General features: G+C 35.4%; 1 protein-coding gene across 1 annotated transcript in view; it reads right to left on the reverse strand.

Moving 5' to 3' along the window:
• LOC137653847 (uncharacterized) overlaps positions 1 to 15145 on the reverse strand; it is an 829144-nt gene that overhangs the window by 73294 nt on the left and 740705 nt on the right. The window contains exons 78-79 of the mRNA XM_068387498.1: positions 1453 to 1685; positions 1024 to 1243 (exon numbers count right to left, since the gene is read on the reverse strand). Of these exons, the coding sequence (XP_068243599.1) occupies positions 1024 to 1243; positions 1453 to 1685 (453 nt within the window). The remainder of the gene's footprint in view (positions 1 to 1023; positions 1244 to 1452; positions 1686 to 15145) is intronic.

Raw genomic sequence — 15145 nt, forward strand, 5'->3', positions numbered from 1 at the left:
ACTTCAATGGTTTCTCCGTTACAATGTGACAAGGAATAAACAGTGCTCCACCAACATCATTACCCAGCAGGACGTCTACTTCTTGGATAGCCAATGAATCCTTTACCACAAAGTCCAAAATACCTTTCACCAATTCGCATCAAAATAATGGAGTCCCCTGTGAGAGACTGTTCCACCAACGGGTGTACTCCCCTTACCACCATACTGTGGTTACAACCTGTATCACGCAATATCCTGACTGGGTTCACTCACTCCCGTCTATTGCTGCTAACATACCTTCATAAATATATGGTTTAAAGGCATCCATGTTGTTTGGGTTCGTCCTGTTCGTCATGTAAACGGTGGCTGGTTCATTTTCCTCTCTGTTCTTTCCCGATTGCTTCTTAGTCTTCGCATTCTGTGAAGTCGAATTATTCTTTAATCACTTGGGCGACTGCTTTCGGTTGGTTTGACCAAGACTCATTACTGATATGGCCTCTCTTGCCACACTTAAAACAGACAATATCAATCTTCTGCACGTCTTTAACGATACTTGAAGGAGGACAATTCGACATTTGTTGCTGTGGTACTATCGCATTCTAATTAGGGACAGTATCAGTGCTACTTCCGTTGTTACTGTTGAACTTGTTCCCGTAGTTATTTCTGATCTGCTTTCCGTGGTTTGGCGAATTCTTGACACTTGGTCTGAACGACGGTTGAAACTTCGTGCCCGAGGAAGATTTATGACTGATAATATTATAATCTTCACTCATGGAAGCCGCTTTATCAAGCTTCTTCACCTCTCTCTCTCTCAAGTAAGTTTGAATATGTTCAGGAATTCCTCGTAGATACTGCTCTAGTATTATCAGTTATTCCAAATCAGCCATCTCCTTTACGTTAGCAGCCTTTATCCATCTTTTAAAACATCGTCGTACCTGATAAGTGTAATCCAGGAAAGTAATTTCCTCGTCCTTCAACAAATTTCGGAAATTTTCTTTATAATATTGAGGGGTCAACTGGTACACCTGCCACGCTCCTCTTTACTTCTTGATACTCCTTTCTCTGGTCCTGAGATAAGGATAAATAAGTACTGCCGCCTTTCCCAAAGAGTTCAATCTGCACTAATAAAGAACATTTATCTTCTGGCCATTCCATCATTAACGCGACCATTTCAAAATGATCCAAGAACTCATCTGGAACTTCTTCTGCAAAATTCAGGATCAACACCTGTGCATTTGCCATATCAAACTTCTGAGCTGCCACCCTTGCACGAGCATACATCAGTTCCAATTCCCTCAAAAGTCATGCATCTTCTGCTCGTCTTGCTTCCATTTCTTTCCGTCTTCTCTCTCTCTTTCTTCTTCTAGCCTTGCTTCCATTTCTTTCCGTCTTCTCTCTATTTCTTATTCTCGCCTTGCTTCCATTTCTTTCCATCTTCTCTCTCTTTCTTCTCGTTCTGCCATCATCTTCAACCTAATCAAATTCTCTTCAGCTGCAATACATCGAATCTCAGCCTCTACATCCCCTTCTGCTGTTATCCCTTCAGTTTCTAGGTCAGCTGATCCTTGCTTTGCTAAAAATTCTTCCTCAGCTTCCTCCAAAAGATCACGAGCTGTCACAATATTCTCTTCTGACAACTTTCCCGAGTTTATCAACGCTTCTAAAGCTAGACACTTAATTTGGGCCTTTATCATCCCACTTGTAGCCTGGCGACCACATGCCATTAAGATAGAGAGCCACTGAGCTTTAGTTAGATTAGCTTCTGACTATTTCTGAGCACTTGGGTTATTCAAAAACTCTTGGGTATTAAACTGTGCCATCTTGTAATTTTACAGTAATTAATGCCTCTCCAAAAAATGATATACTAACAATACTCAAAATCCTATCAACACTGTACTTGAATCAAAACATGGCCCTGTTATCACCAATGCTTAAAACAGACTTGCTCAATCCCAAGGGTCTGTGCACCAAAATATTTTGTATGATATGGCTTCCGAAGTCTGGGCATTGAAAAATCTTATACTACGGCTCGTGACTGGGAACCAAACATATAATATTATATATACTACGACTGGTAAGTTAATCAACCTCTTGAATTCCAAACTACCTTGTCTGCTTTTACATTAAAACTATTACACTTTAAAACATTAATACACGAATTCTGAGACCGTTAAATAACTCCCAGACAGCAATATTTAAAACACTGAATATCCAAAAGGTCTCTTAAGTACACACAAAGCTAAACTGGGTAATTACTCTTGAGTATTATTAAAATGCATTTAACTCACTGTGGTTCTTAACAGAAATTGAGTGGAATCTGGTTACAAATAATGATGATTGGAATAATACACTCTTTACAAAAATAAATATATTCTATATAAATTACAACACATTAAAAAGAATTTACATAACGAAATAAGTCACTGGAAAAAAAAAATTAAATCTGAACAAAACTTAGAATAAGACAAAAATTTTACGATCTGAAATTATATAATAACTTTACTTGAATTATTATATCTGAATAAACCTTAGCCTAAGAAAAGAAATAATGCAATGTAAATTATACAAAAGTTTGAAATTAAAACTGAATGACAATATTCAAGTTTGAAACTTAATGAAAAATAGATAACTAGATCACTTTACAAAATCTAAACCTTCCTATAGGGCCAATTACCGAAAAACCTTATACACTGCCAACACTTGCCCTAATATAATGAATTCAAAATCACTATATATTTTCAACACACGATTTGTCTTGGGGCACAGAGTCACTTAAGAGAGGACACACTAAAATGTACTGAACACTTTCAAACAATACACTGGATTGCGAGTGTGAGAGGGGGAGGGGAAGTCAATCTTAAGCCTGATAATCTCTTTCTTGATCTCCGGTAACCTAACCTTGGTCACCTTTTTATATGAAACATAACTGCTATTTTCAGAAGTTTCCAAAGGGTTTGAGAAGCGGGGGCTTTTCCCTATGGGCGTCAGAGTTTCCAACTAGATAAAAATGTCAAGAGGCTAATCAGGGGGTTTTCAGGCAACTCTCAGATGCACACCAACACTCGTGAGACGACTCTCCCAGCTAGCTCCGCCTACCCTTTGTCCCCGAAATAATAAAAAGATAACATCCTCTCACCAGGCCTTCACAAAGTTTTTAAAGCACGTGGTAGAGAATCTTCCAAAGCACATGTCACTGAACATTTTCTCTCAAACATGACGCAATACATCATAAAACATAAAAGAACATTACCTATGCCCTTATTCATATCTCACAAGAATCCTACAAAACTCTCAAATAGACTACGTAAGACTTCATACCAAACATACGTGAAATAAAAAAAAAATTCTTAAAATCAACATAGATTTACATATATTAACTTGAATAAAAAAATACAAATGAAATTCACGATGAAAGTCTTATGTAATTTAACATAAAATACTTATATCTACATGAGAGGGGCTCATTTTACGGTCTGGGTATCATCTCTTCAATGCATATATGAAAACAATATAAGATATGAATAAAATCCTTAATAAACTATGGTATTTACTATACACTAGATCATCTTTGTAAGAGTATATATATATATATATATATATATATATATACATATATACTGTATATATATATATATATATATATATATATATATATATATATATATATATATATATATATATATATATATATATATATATATATATATGCATATATGCATATACAGACACACACACACACACACACACACACATATATATATATATATATATATATATATATATATATATATATATATATATACATATATATATATATATATATATATATATATATATATATATATATATATATATATATGAGTATGTACAGTATATATCCATAAATGTAATTATGTACAAATAAGATGATATTCGTGTAAATATGTAAAAATATATACATAATCTATATATATGCATATACAGTATATATATATATATATATATATATATATATATATATATATATATATATATATATATATATATCAAAATTCATCGCACGTACTTCGTGAGAAACTCTCGTAGGTTTGCCAGGTAGCATATTTTATTGTCAGCCTCCTTGGACTGTCCAGGCAGTATTAAGGGTAACTGACACTTGCACGCATTCGTGGCACGCACTGGCACGCATTGATGCGCGAACTCGCATGAACGAGTCGTGAAAATGTCGCGAACAGTGCTGGAACTCGCGTGTCAGTGTGTGCCATGCGTGCCCAGAACTTTGAAATGTTTAAAGTTTGTGGCACGCATTGGCACGCACAAAATAGTCGTTAAATAGTCGTGAACGATGCGCTAACTGGAGTGAACTGGAGTGAACAGTGCGGGAACTGGCGTGAACTGGAGTGAACGATGCGGAAAGTGGCGTGAACTTTATAATGAAGAGAAACAAAAAGGAAACGAAAAAATTAATGAAAAGGAAAGAAAAATAACCCTAATAAATTTTTATATTTGCTGTTTTAATGTGAAAAAAAAATGATATCTTATTTCAAACTATTTCTATAACTTTATAATGAAGAGACAAAAAGGAAACGAAAAAATTAATGAAAAGGAAAGAAAAATATAAACCTAATAATTGTTTATATTTGCTGTTTGAATGTAAAAATAAAATGATGTCTTATTTCATGCACACACTTATTTTCCTCTATTACCAATCAAGAGCCAAAACTTTTGTTTGAAATAAAAATGAACTGAAAAATAAACCCAAGAAATTTTTAAGTTTGCTGTTTGAATGTAAAAATAAAATGATGTTTTATTTCATCAACATACTTATTTTTCTTTATTACCTTAAAATGAAGAGCAAAACAAATTTTTTCCGTTTGCTGTTTTAATGTAAAAATAAAATGATTTCTTATTTCAACACACTTTTTTCTCTATTACCTTAAAATCAACAGCCTAAAAACTTTTCATGTTTGCTGCTTTTAATGTTAAAATAAAATGCTTTCTTAATACTTGTACATATTTTATGTCTGCTATTTATATGTAAATCAAATGCTTTCTTATTGAAACAAAAATAAAGGGCAACAAAAAATACAAACGAAAAAGATACGTTTCTTCTCCTCAATGCAATGGTGTCTCTGACAGAAAACATTGTTGTCTCTTCCGAAGCCAATCCAAGAATGTCCTCGGGTTGGAGAAGCCCCGTTTTTATATGGAGTGGCCAATTCGTGAACCGGCGTGAACTGACGTGAACGATGCGTGAACGATGCAGAATGATGCGCGAACTCGCGTGAACGTGTCGTGAACTTCTCGTGAACTAGGCGTGCCAATTCGTGCCATGGCGTGAACGTCGCATGAACTTGTCGTGAACGATGCGCGAACTGGAGTGAACTAATCGTGAACAGTGCGGGAAAAACCCCAGTGCGTGGCAAAAATGCGCGCAAGTGTCAGGTAGGCTTAACATTGCATCCCTTTCTCTGGTTACACCTCATTTTTCCTTTACCTTCACATACACCAAATAGTCTGGCCTATTCTTTCCATATTCTTTTCTGTCCGCATATACCTGACAACACTGAATTACCAAACAATTTTTCTTCGCTCAAGGTGGTTAGAAGAGACTCTTTAGCTATTGTAAGCAGGTCTTCTAGGAGAAAGACACTCCAAAATCAAACCATTGTCTTCTAGTCTTGGGTAGTGACATAGCCTCCGTACCATGGTCTTCCAGTGTCTTGCGTTAGAGTTCTTTTGCTTGCAGGTACACTTATGCTCACTATTCTATTTTATTTCTTCTCCTTTTGTTTTTTTTCTAAATTTTTATAGTTTATATATGAAAGATTTATATTAACATTGTTACTCTTCTTAAGATATTCCATTTTAATTGTTCATTAAATATAGCTTATTTTCCCTGTTGGAGCCATTGGGCTATAATGTAGCATCCTGCTTTTCTAACTAGGGTTGTAACTTAGCAAGTAATAATAAAAATAATAATAATAATAATAATAATAATAATAATGATAATAATTTGGGTGATTAACTGTAAAGTCACAAAAAGTATTTCCACAGCGAATGGTCATTGTTAATTCAATATATCTTTATGTAAAATAAAAAATGAAAATAAAATTCCCCATAGTAACATCTGCGGCGGTTCTACGCTTGTTAACCCTTTTACACCCAAAGGACGTACTGGTACATTTCACAAAACTCATCCCTTTACCCCCATGGACGTACCGGTACGTCCTTGCAAATAATGCTATTGAATTTTTTTTTCTTCTTATTTTTGATAATTTTTTGAAAAAAATCAGGCATTTTCCAAGAGAATGAGACCAACCTGACCTCTCTATGACCAAAATTAAGGCTGTTAGGGCAATTTAAAAAAAATATACTGCAAAATGTGCTGGGGAAAAAATAACCCCTTGGTTGTTAAGGGTTGGAAATTTCCAAAGAGCCTGGGGGTAAAAGGGTTAACGAGAACTCAACATTGAATGGCAGCAGAAAGAATTGCATAGAAGCATTGGCCTAATATAATTTGTAAATTAACTTAATAATTCCATAGCTTTACATCAAAAGTTATTACGATTTCTTTAGATAAAATACAAAGAAGTTTATCATCTGAATAGGCTCATTTCATTAACCGAGGAAATATATTTTCCAGCTTGTTAATAAAGATGCAGTTGTTTGGATATCTGCATAGTTGTTAACACGATTCTCGATTAATTATGTTTCACCATCATGAGCCCCATGATTTATAAATACGTGGATGGTTTACCATAAAATCTCTACTGGTTTAGCAGGAATGTGTTAAAAACTATCGCCGTTGAGTCTTACTCTCGCTTATCAGTATATCATAAGAGTAATTATTTACAGCATGAAATACTAAAGATATGTTAAGAGATGAGACACTAAAATGCACTGAACACTTTCGACTACGTGCAGAGAGAGAGAGAGAGAGAGAGAGAGAGAGAGAGAGAGAGAGAGAGAGAGAGAGAGAGAGAGAGAGAGGGGAAGGAGGCTATTTTCAGGCTGCAGTTCTATCTCGATCTACGGTAACCTAACCTTGGTCACCTTTTACACGAGATTTAGTGAATTCCAGAAGGTTCCAACTTAAAGCGTGACCTATGCCTAAGGGCGTCGAGTTTCCAACTAGATAAAAATGTCAAGAGGCGAATCAGGGGGTTTCAGGCAACTCTCAGATGCACACCAACACACCCAAGAGGCGAATTCCCAGCTACCTCCGCCCACCTATTGTCCCCGAAATAAGAAAAAAGATAACATCCTCTTTGCGAAGTTTCGAAAGCACGTGGCAGAGAATCTCCCAAAGCACATGTTCTGAAATTCTCTTTCAAACATGATGTAATACTTCATAAAATATAAAAGAACATTACCTAAAACCTTGTTCCAGGGGCGGATTAAGCTGGTGTGAGGCCTGAAGCCAACTCTGGTGGGAGGCCACCTTTCCAACTCCCACTGCATATATTAGTATGCTACTTTTATAAGCACACATTGAGTATGTGTTGTTTAAGATGTTAAGTCTTGATAATGAAGTTCATCTTAGTAGCTTTAAAAAGTATTTATTCTCTAAAAACAACAGAGTTAAACATCTCCATCATAGGAGTGGAGCTGGTTTGGTCGGATGACCAATTCAGGTGAAGTATAGATATGAACTGCTTAAATTATCGATATCACAGATATCGTATGCTTAGTTGTCTTAGCATTTTAAACACAACATGGAAACTTTTACATTCTTTCTCGAAGACACCTGCATCCGGTGACGACACAATCTTTCACACAGTATGCATTGGTGTTGACGTTTCAGAAAAATGTTACATTGCCGAGGCTGCATAGTGCATCCTGTTTATGATTTTATATGACTACAGCAAATCTCACGCTAGCATCTTCATCCAAAATGACATATTACGTCATGTGTTTTAAACATGTAATAACAAACTATTTCATTTATTACATTAGCTCGGCCAGCTATCTCAATTTTTTCAAAAAAAAATTTAACAACAAGCCAAAACATGTTTACTAGGTGTGACTGGACACATGTATTATTCTTTGTTTAACTTTAGCCATAAGCAAATGAGGACGAATGTCCAAATAGGCACATCAAAAAATAATAACAATAATGCATATGAAAAGATATTACCAAAGCAAAGAAAAAAAATGCATGATAAATATAGATCATATATATGGTACATTGCTAGCAAATGATTATATGGTACCCCAAAAAATACTGATATACATATGATTCGGTAACTTGTTAAAGAATAATTGTTACCTTTGTCAGAAACATAGATTAACACAATACGGTAACTAATAAAAATATTTGTTACCTTGGTAAAGATTCAATTTTAGTGCACAAACACGAATTCCTGGTACGTACACGTACCACGGTTTCGTACACACACACACATATATATATATATATATATATATATATATATATATATATATATATATATATATATATATATATATATATATATATATATATTTATATATAGGGCTGATATATTTTATTAGATGCCCATAGATTCTGTTATTTTTATTTTTATTTTTTCTCTTTTCTTTTAACATTCCGGCTTATATATTTTATTAGATGCCGAGAGAAAAAATGATCATATTTTTTAAATGTTTTTTAAATGTATTTTTAACAATGCAAAGTTCAAAAATTTCCCCAATTACATATTACTAGCGTACTAACAGCTTTTCCTACAAACTCAATTTCCAAAACATTTTACTCCTTTAGTGAATGAGGTGGCCACTTCAAACGGCTTTAAACTGAATTAAATAAGGAGTTTTGTCTGGACATGGCGAAACGTTCCGTTTTAGCTTCCTGCTGTACCGTAACCTACGCCAAACAAGGATGTTCACGGCGATAAATATCATCACCGTGATGCCTAATCCTGCTAGTAGTATGGGGTGAAGAATTTCCTTATAAGTCGGTGACAGGTGGTCCATCTCGGTCAATTTCATCAACCGCTTGGCAACCTGTTGATTGTACGGGAGAGGTAGTGCTGGCATTGTAGATGTCCAAGTGAAGTTCGCGAAGTAGGCTCGTTCTCTGATGAGTGTCCTTAGTCCGGTCACCATGGAATTAGGGGAAGTCCCGATACAACCATCTGCTGCAACAAAGATGTGGGCGAATGACGTGGATCCATCAGGGCATGATACATTGAAGCCGTCCTTGTCGTATCGTATCCACGAGCCATTGTTCAGTCTGCAATTGAACTCATTATTGTCAAAGGGATAAAGCTTATCCAGACAATTTTCACTTGTATGGGAGAGAGCACCTTCTAGCACTATACCTAACTCGCATGAATCCATTAAGTTTTATGGAATTCAAATGAGTCAGCTGCACATATTTTTCTATCCATTGCGTCTGAACAGTGAGTTAATTGATTTAAGTCTTTAATGACCGTATATGTTTCCTTGTCTGGGGAAATCAATACGTGTCCTGTCAAACTGGATATTACTGGATTTGAGTGATTCGTCATGAAAGTCTGAAATGGTGATATCCTCTAAGATTGCCAGGCATCAGAAGAATCAAAGGGAATCGTAATCCTAATCTTGTTATTATCAACGCTTACTGTAATTAGGCTGTAATAAAATTATAACCTACGTTCGCCTAACAAAGGAACATAGCCTAGTTTATCCCTTCCGTTCTCCAGAATTAACTTTAAGTAATTTATAGGCAACAAATGGGGCGACAGTACACCTTTAGTTGCTAACGTGATAGCTTCTACATAATCCTTGGATTTCTCAATGAAATATGCAATTCTGTTAGGTATGTGATCTATCTTTGAATCATAATACGTTAACGTTGCCAACAAATCCTGTACTTCCATAATCTGAATGATGTTATTTGAAGGTTCATTTACTAAATCCATAATTTGATTGATTGAAGCTAACTGATTCCTTAGTTCTGACATGATCAATTCATCTTCATGAGTCAAGAACTCAATTTTCTTATTTTGATTACTAATCTTAACACGATTGGAAATTCCTAAACCTAAACTTGCAATAGACCCAAAGATGTTTAATGCAGCATAAATAAATGGATTTCGTCTTTCTTTATGTTCGTGTCCTACAGTCCACATCAAAAGGTCATAAGCCAAAGATCCGGTCTCGTAAGTCTTATTTTTCAAGTCATCAGATAGCATCTCTGCAACTTTTAATGTCGATCCAAGCAAACTCCCTGTAGTCAAATGAAAATGTCTTCTATGCAACTCATCCAATGAGACAGAAAATCTTGAAATGGCGGTTCTTAAGCTAGTGACATCATTCTCTTGAAGAAAAATTGCTTGCATATTCACTTCTACAACTACGTTGCTCGATGTAATAAAACCGTCTTCTTGTCTTTCAACTATAGTGCCATATTTAAAATCTATACTTTTAGTTTTAGAGCTCATCCCACACGAGAAAAATGTCTGAGCGAACAATATCACTCCCAACAACAAAAAATTCATCTTGGAAACCTGTAACGAGAAAAATATATGTAATTACTCCTGTATTAAGAAGAAAACTTTTAATCACATAAAATAAAAAATTTTTCCCTCACTTCTTTCCCTCTCTTTTCTTTTTTTTTTTTTTTTCTTAATTTCTTATGTGAGCAATGGTATTATTCTCTCATCCGTGGGTTGGGATACGTTTTGAACTCTAAACTTATTGGCCGTTAATGTTTCCAAAATGTTAAATGGGCCTTCAAACTTAGGTGTTAGTTTATAATTGAGTCCTTTACGCACATTGATTTGTATATAAACGTTATCACCCACGGTATATGTTTTAGTTGGCTTCGCTATTTTATCATCGATTCCTTTTCATTATGATTTGTGATTCTTCTAAATTCTTTCGAAGGATATCATATCGACTTATACTTGCATTTATACATTCTTTTAAAGGATTTGATAGATTAGTTGTAGGCGTTAATACATGGAAAGGCGTTCTAACTGGGGTACCATACAATGCTTCATGCGGTGACATTTTAATTGATATATGATATGAATGATTCAGAGTACTCAGTGCCGCCAGTATTGCAATATCCCAGTTGGGGTGTGATCCCCCTAGTGTTACTCTTAATATATTTAAAATCTTCCTATTTGCTCTTTCCACTAGCCCATTCGACTCTGGGTGATATATCATGGTATTTGTTTTCTTTATCCTAAGGAATTCACATAATGAGGTAAGAAAGTAATTATTAAATTCACCACCCGAGTCTGAGATTATCATGTGTGGAATTCCATGTTTACAAATGTAACACTCGTAAAACTTCCTAGCGCATTCAATTGCAGTTTTAGTTTTAAGCACTATTAGTTCTGTATATCGAGTTAAAGCATCTATAATTACTAAGAGGTGCTTATTTCCTCTGTCTGACTCGTAAAATCCTGTTAACAAATCTAAATGTATTCTTTCAAAGGGTTGATTGGGCACAGGATAAGCCCCTAGGCTGACAAGTGTTTTCGTATGCCCTTTGTTTTCCTGACATGTGCGACAATTAGCTATGTGTCTTTTTTTATCTGTAAGCATCGTATGCCAATAAAACAATGATTTGGCTTTCTGTGACATTAATGAGAACCCCGGGTGTCCATGTAATGGATTTGAATGCAACCAATTCAGGACAGTGGAAATAAGTGAGATTGGTACTACTACCTGGTCGTTAGTTACATGTGGTGTATTGCGGGTTTTCCTTGTCACAGTCCTACACAGAATATTATCTTTGATTATATAATTCTGCTGCTTATACTTTATATATCCCTTTTCCTTATGATTGCCTTTCAAAGCATTTATAATTGTTTCTATTTTCTGATCTTTTCTTTGCTCAGTCTGTAACAATTCAGCGCTCCAGCCTAAATCTTCTTGTTCAGATATCGTTTTAACAATAGGCATGGATGTTGATATATCTATTAATTCAGCTAAAGGCTCCGTACAAGATGACACGGGGTTGCGTGATAATGCATCCGCAATGATATTTGCTTTCCCAGGTAAATACCCGATTCTTGCGCCAAAATCTTGAATGATCAAATGCCACCGAGTTTGTTTAGGGCTGTGGTTGAAGCCTTTAAAGAACTCGGTTAGTGGTTTATGGTCAGTAAGAACCTTAACGGGATAACCGTAAATTATGAACTTAAAATGCACTAGTGAATTAACAATAGCTAGCCCTTCCTTGTCTATTACTGCATACTTACTTTCGGAAGTTCTCAATTTTCGAGAATAGAAAGCTATCGGGAAAAATTGTTAATCATATTGCTGAAGCAATACCCCTCCTACTCCTAAGTCTGAGGCGTCTGTTGCAATGAAGAATTCCTTACCGAAGTCAGGAAATTTTAAGATAGGAGAACTACACAGTTCATCTTTCAAGGTAATAAACGCCTGTTGATGTTGCTCAGACCATATGAAATCTACGCCCTTCTTCGTAAGATCAGTTAAAGGAGCGGCTATTATTGAATAGTTGCGTATAAAACGCCTGTAATATCCACTACAACCCAGAAATTGCTGTATTCCCTTAACATTAGTAGGTATGGGAAAATTTCGTATAGCCGACACCTTATCATGGACTACTTTAAGACCTTGGCTTGACACCATGAAAACCAAATATACTAATTCTGTTTTAAAAAATTCACACTTACTAATCTTTACCCTTAAGTTATGTTGTCTTAATCTCTGTAGTACTAGTTCTAATTTACGTAGATGTTCTTCTAAGGTGTTGGAAAAGATTACAAGATCATCCATATAGGCATGCAATATATCCCCTAACAAGTCTCCAAACACTATGTTAATCATTCTTGTAAATGTTATAGGAGCACAACGCAAACCAAAAGGCATCCGTAAAAATTCATAATGTCCCCTGGCTGTGCTGAAGGCTGTGTATGGGATACTATCTTCTTCTAATGATATCTGGTGAAAGCCTTTAAGTAAGTCCAAACTGGTAAAATATTTATTCTGACCTAACAAAGACAAAATATCGTCAGTACATGGCACTGGGAATCGATCAGGGATCGTCTCCTCGTTTAGACGACGGAAGTCGACGCAGATACGCCATGTTCGATCTTTTTTCGGTACAACTATTAAAGGAAAATTATAAGGGCTGTTTGATTTCCTAATGACTCCTTCTTCTAGCATTTTACCTACTTCATCATTTATTTCATTCTGGAATTTCATAGGGAGTCTGTACGAGGGTACATAGATAATTTTCTGCTTGTCCTTTAACCTTATTTGATGCTCGATCACATCTGTTTTTCCTAAGGATCCATCCGTAGTGGAAAAAACATCATGATATTTAGTTAAAAGTCCAAAAATTTTCTGCTGAATTTCTTCGTCTTGAATGTCTTTATTGATTTTATTTCTAATAGATCGCAAAAGGGATTCATCCGCAACTGATTGAGAGTGATTGATTTCAGCAACGGTAAGAATACGATGTTTATAAACTTCTACATCCAAGATATGTTGATTTTTGTGAATTACTAAAGTGTTATTGAAATGATTACAGACTTCAATATTACATTGTTGATGTGAGCCTACTGTATTAATAGCTTGTGTGACAGACAATCCGTTAGTTTTCAAAGTGTCGGAAAGGATTAATATTTCAGATCCCGGTAATGTTTTCTTTATTTGCACTATTAAATTCGAAGGTACGTTTGGCTCGATAGATTGCGTGCAAGATGATATTACGGGTGAACGAGAATTCTGCTGGGTCGTGTATATTATTTCTTTATTAGTGAGACAAGTTATTGGTTCTTCAACGTACGTTACGGTTACATTTGTCGTCTCCTTTTTATCCAAAACTGATTTTAAGGTATTAGAAGACTTATAGAATTTCCCTTTGATATACACGCCGTGCTTGGCAGGGGCTAAGATAATGTTTTGATTTCCCATAGATGGGTATCCTATAATTACAGCTGGATACATATCAATGTTTTGTACAACAACAAATGTATCGGCAAACGTGCTTTTACCGACTTTGAATTGAACATGAGTTATGCCTATGACATTTAATTCATTATTTCCTATACCCGAAAGTCTAACTCCGGATTTTTCAATCGGAAAGTTCGAAAACAACAAATGATGTGTCTTCAAATCCATGATATTACGCGGACTAACAGAGTAAAAATATAAAGTAAAGGATTTGTGTTCTAAATTTACAGCATATAAGGTTGGTCGTAACTCATTTTGGCTTATTATCGTATGAATTCGTTGCAAATCTATGGGAGCATGCACTGTTTTACTTAATTCGGCCGTGTGTTTCATAGGAAAATCTATTGTCTCACAATTATCTGATAAGACATTAAATTGATTATTCAATACTATTGATGTTGACATGAATGACCTTGACCCAACATCACTCTCTTCCCCTCTGGAGTTAACTATGTGGTATTTGCTTTGCTCTGCACATTCTAAAAATTAGTCTGACCTTGCGAGGTCTGGTTTGACGACCCAGGCTCAGCGATATTCGAAGAAGTGTTTGTTTGCTTTGGACTCTGAACTGCATTGACATTTGGTTGTTTCTTCTTATTGTTAAAATGAGGATTTTTCTTTTTATTTCCATATGGAACTGACTGTGGAATTGACTGTGACTGTGTATTTCTGGGATTCTGTTGTGTCTTACGCGAGTAACACTGATTGTATGAATGTGTCGAACTATTATGAATTGAGCAGAATTTCGTTCTGTAGTCCGCGCTTAAGTGACCTTGACGTTTGCAATTATAACACGTCATTCCCGCTACTAGACTATTATTAACTACGTTCACTGTTTGTGGCTTTGTTTCATTCTTTGCAAAAACTTGAGTTAACACGGGATGAGATCTGGACACTTAGACATGTGTTTTTTTTTCTGTTTATATACATCCAATTCCGTACTTGCACGCGTCAACTTTTTATCAAAACACCGCACTAAAGCTTCAGGCAACATAAGTGTCATGCAAGTTAAATACATTAATCGTAAAAAATCTTTCACGGAGACGTTATCTCTAGTAACCCAAGTGGAATTACCTAAAATGTCCTGATATTCATTAAGCCTATCAGCTATGAGAGCTGCTCTCTCAATAACATTAAGCCGATTCATAGTGGCTTGATTAAGTGTATTTCTTAACGTTAATACTACATCCAAGGCTTCTTCACCCCCATAGACCGTGCGTAACCTAACTTTGAAATCATCCCAGGTAACTGCTTCTTGAAATGAAACACCTCTTAAATACGC

Source organism: Palaemon carinicauda, chromosome 14, assembly GCF_036898095.1.
Source record: "Palaemon carinicauda isolate YSFRI2023 chromosome 14, ASM3689809v2, whole genome shotgun sequence".
Taxonomy (NCBI): domain Eukaryota; kingdom Metazoa; phylum Arthropoda; class Malacostraca; order Decapoda; family Palaemonidae; genus Palaemon; species Palaemon carinicauda.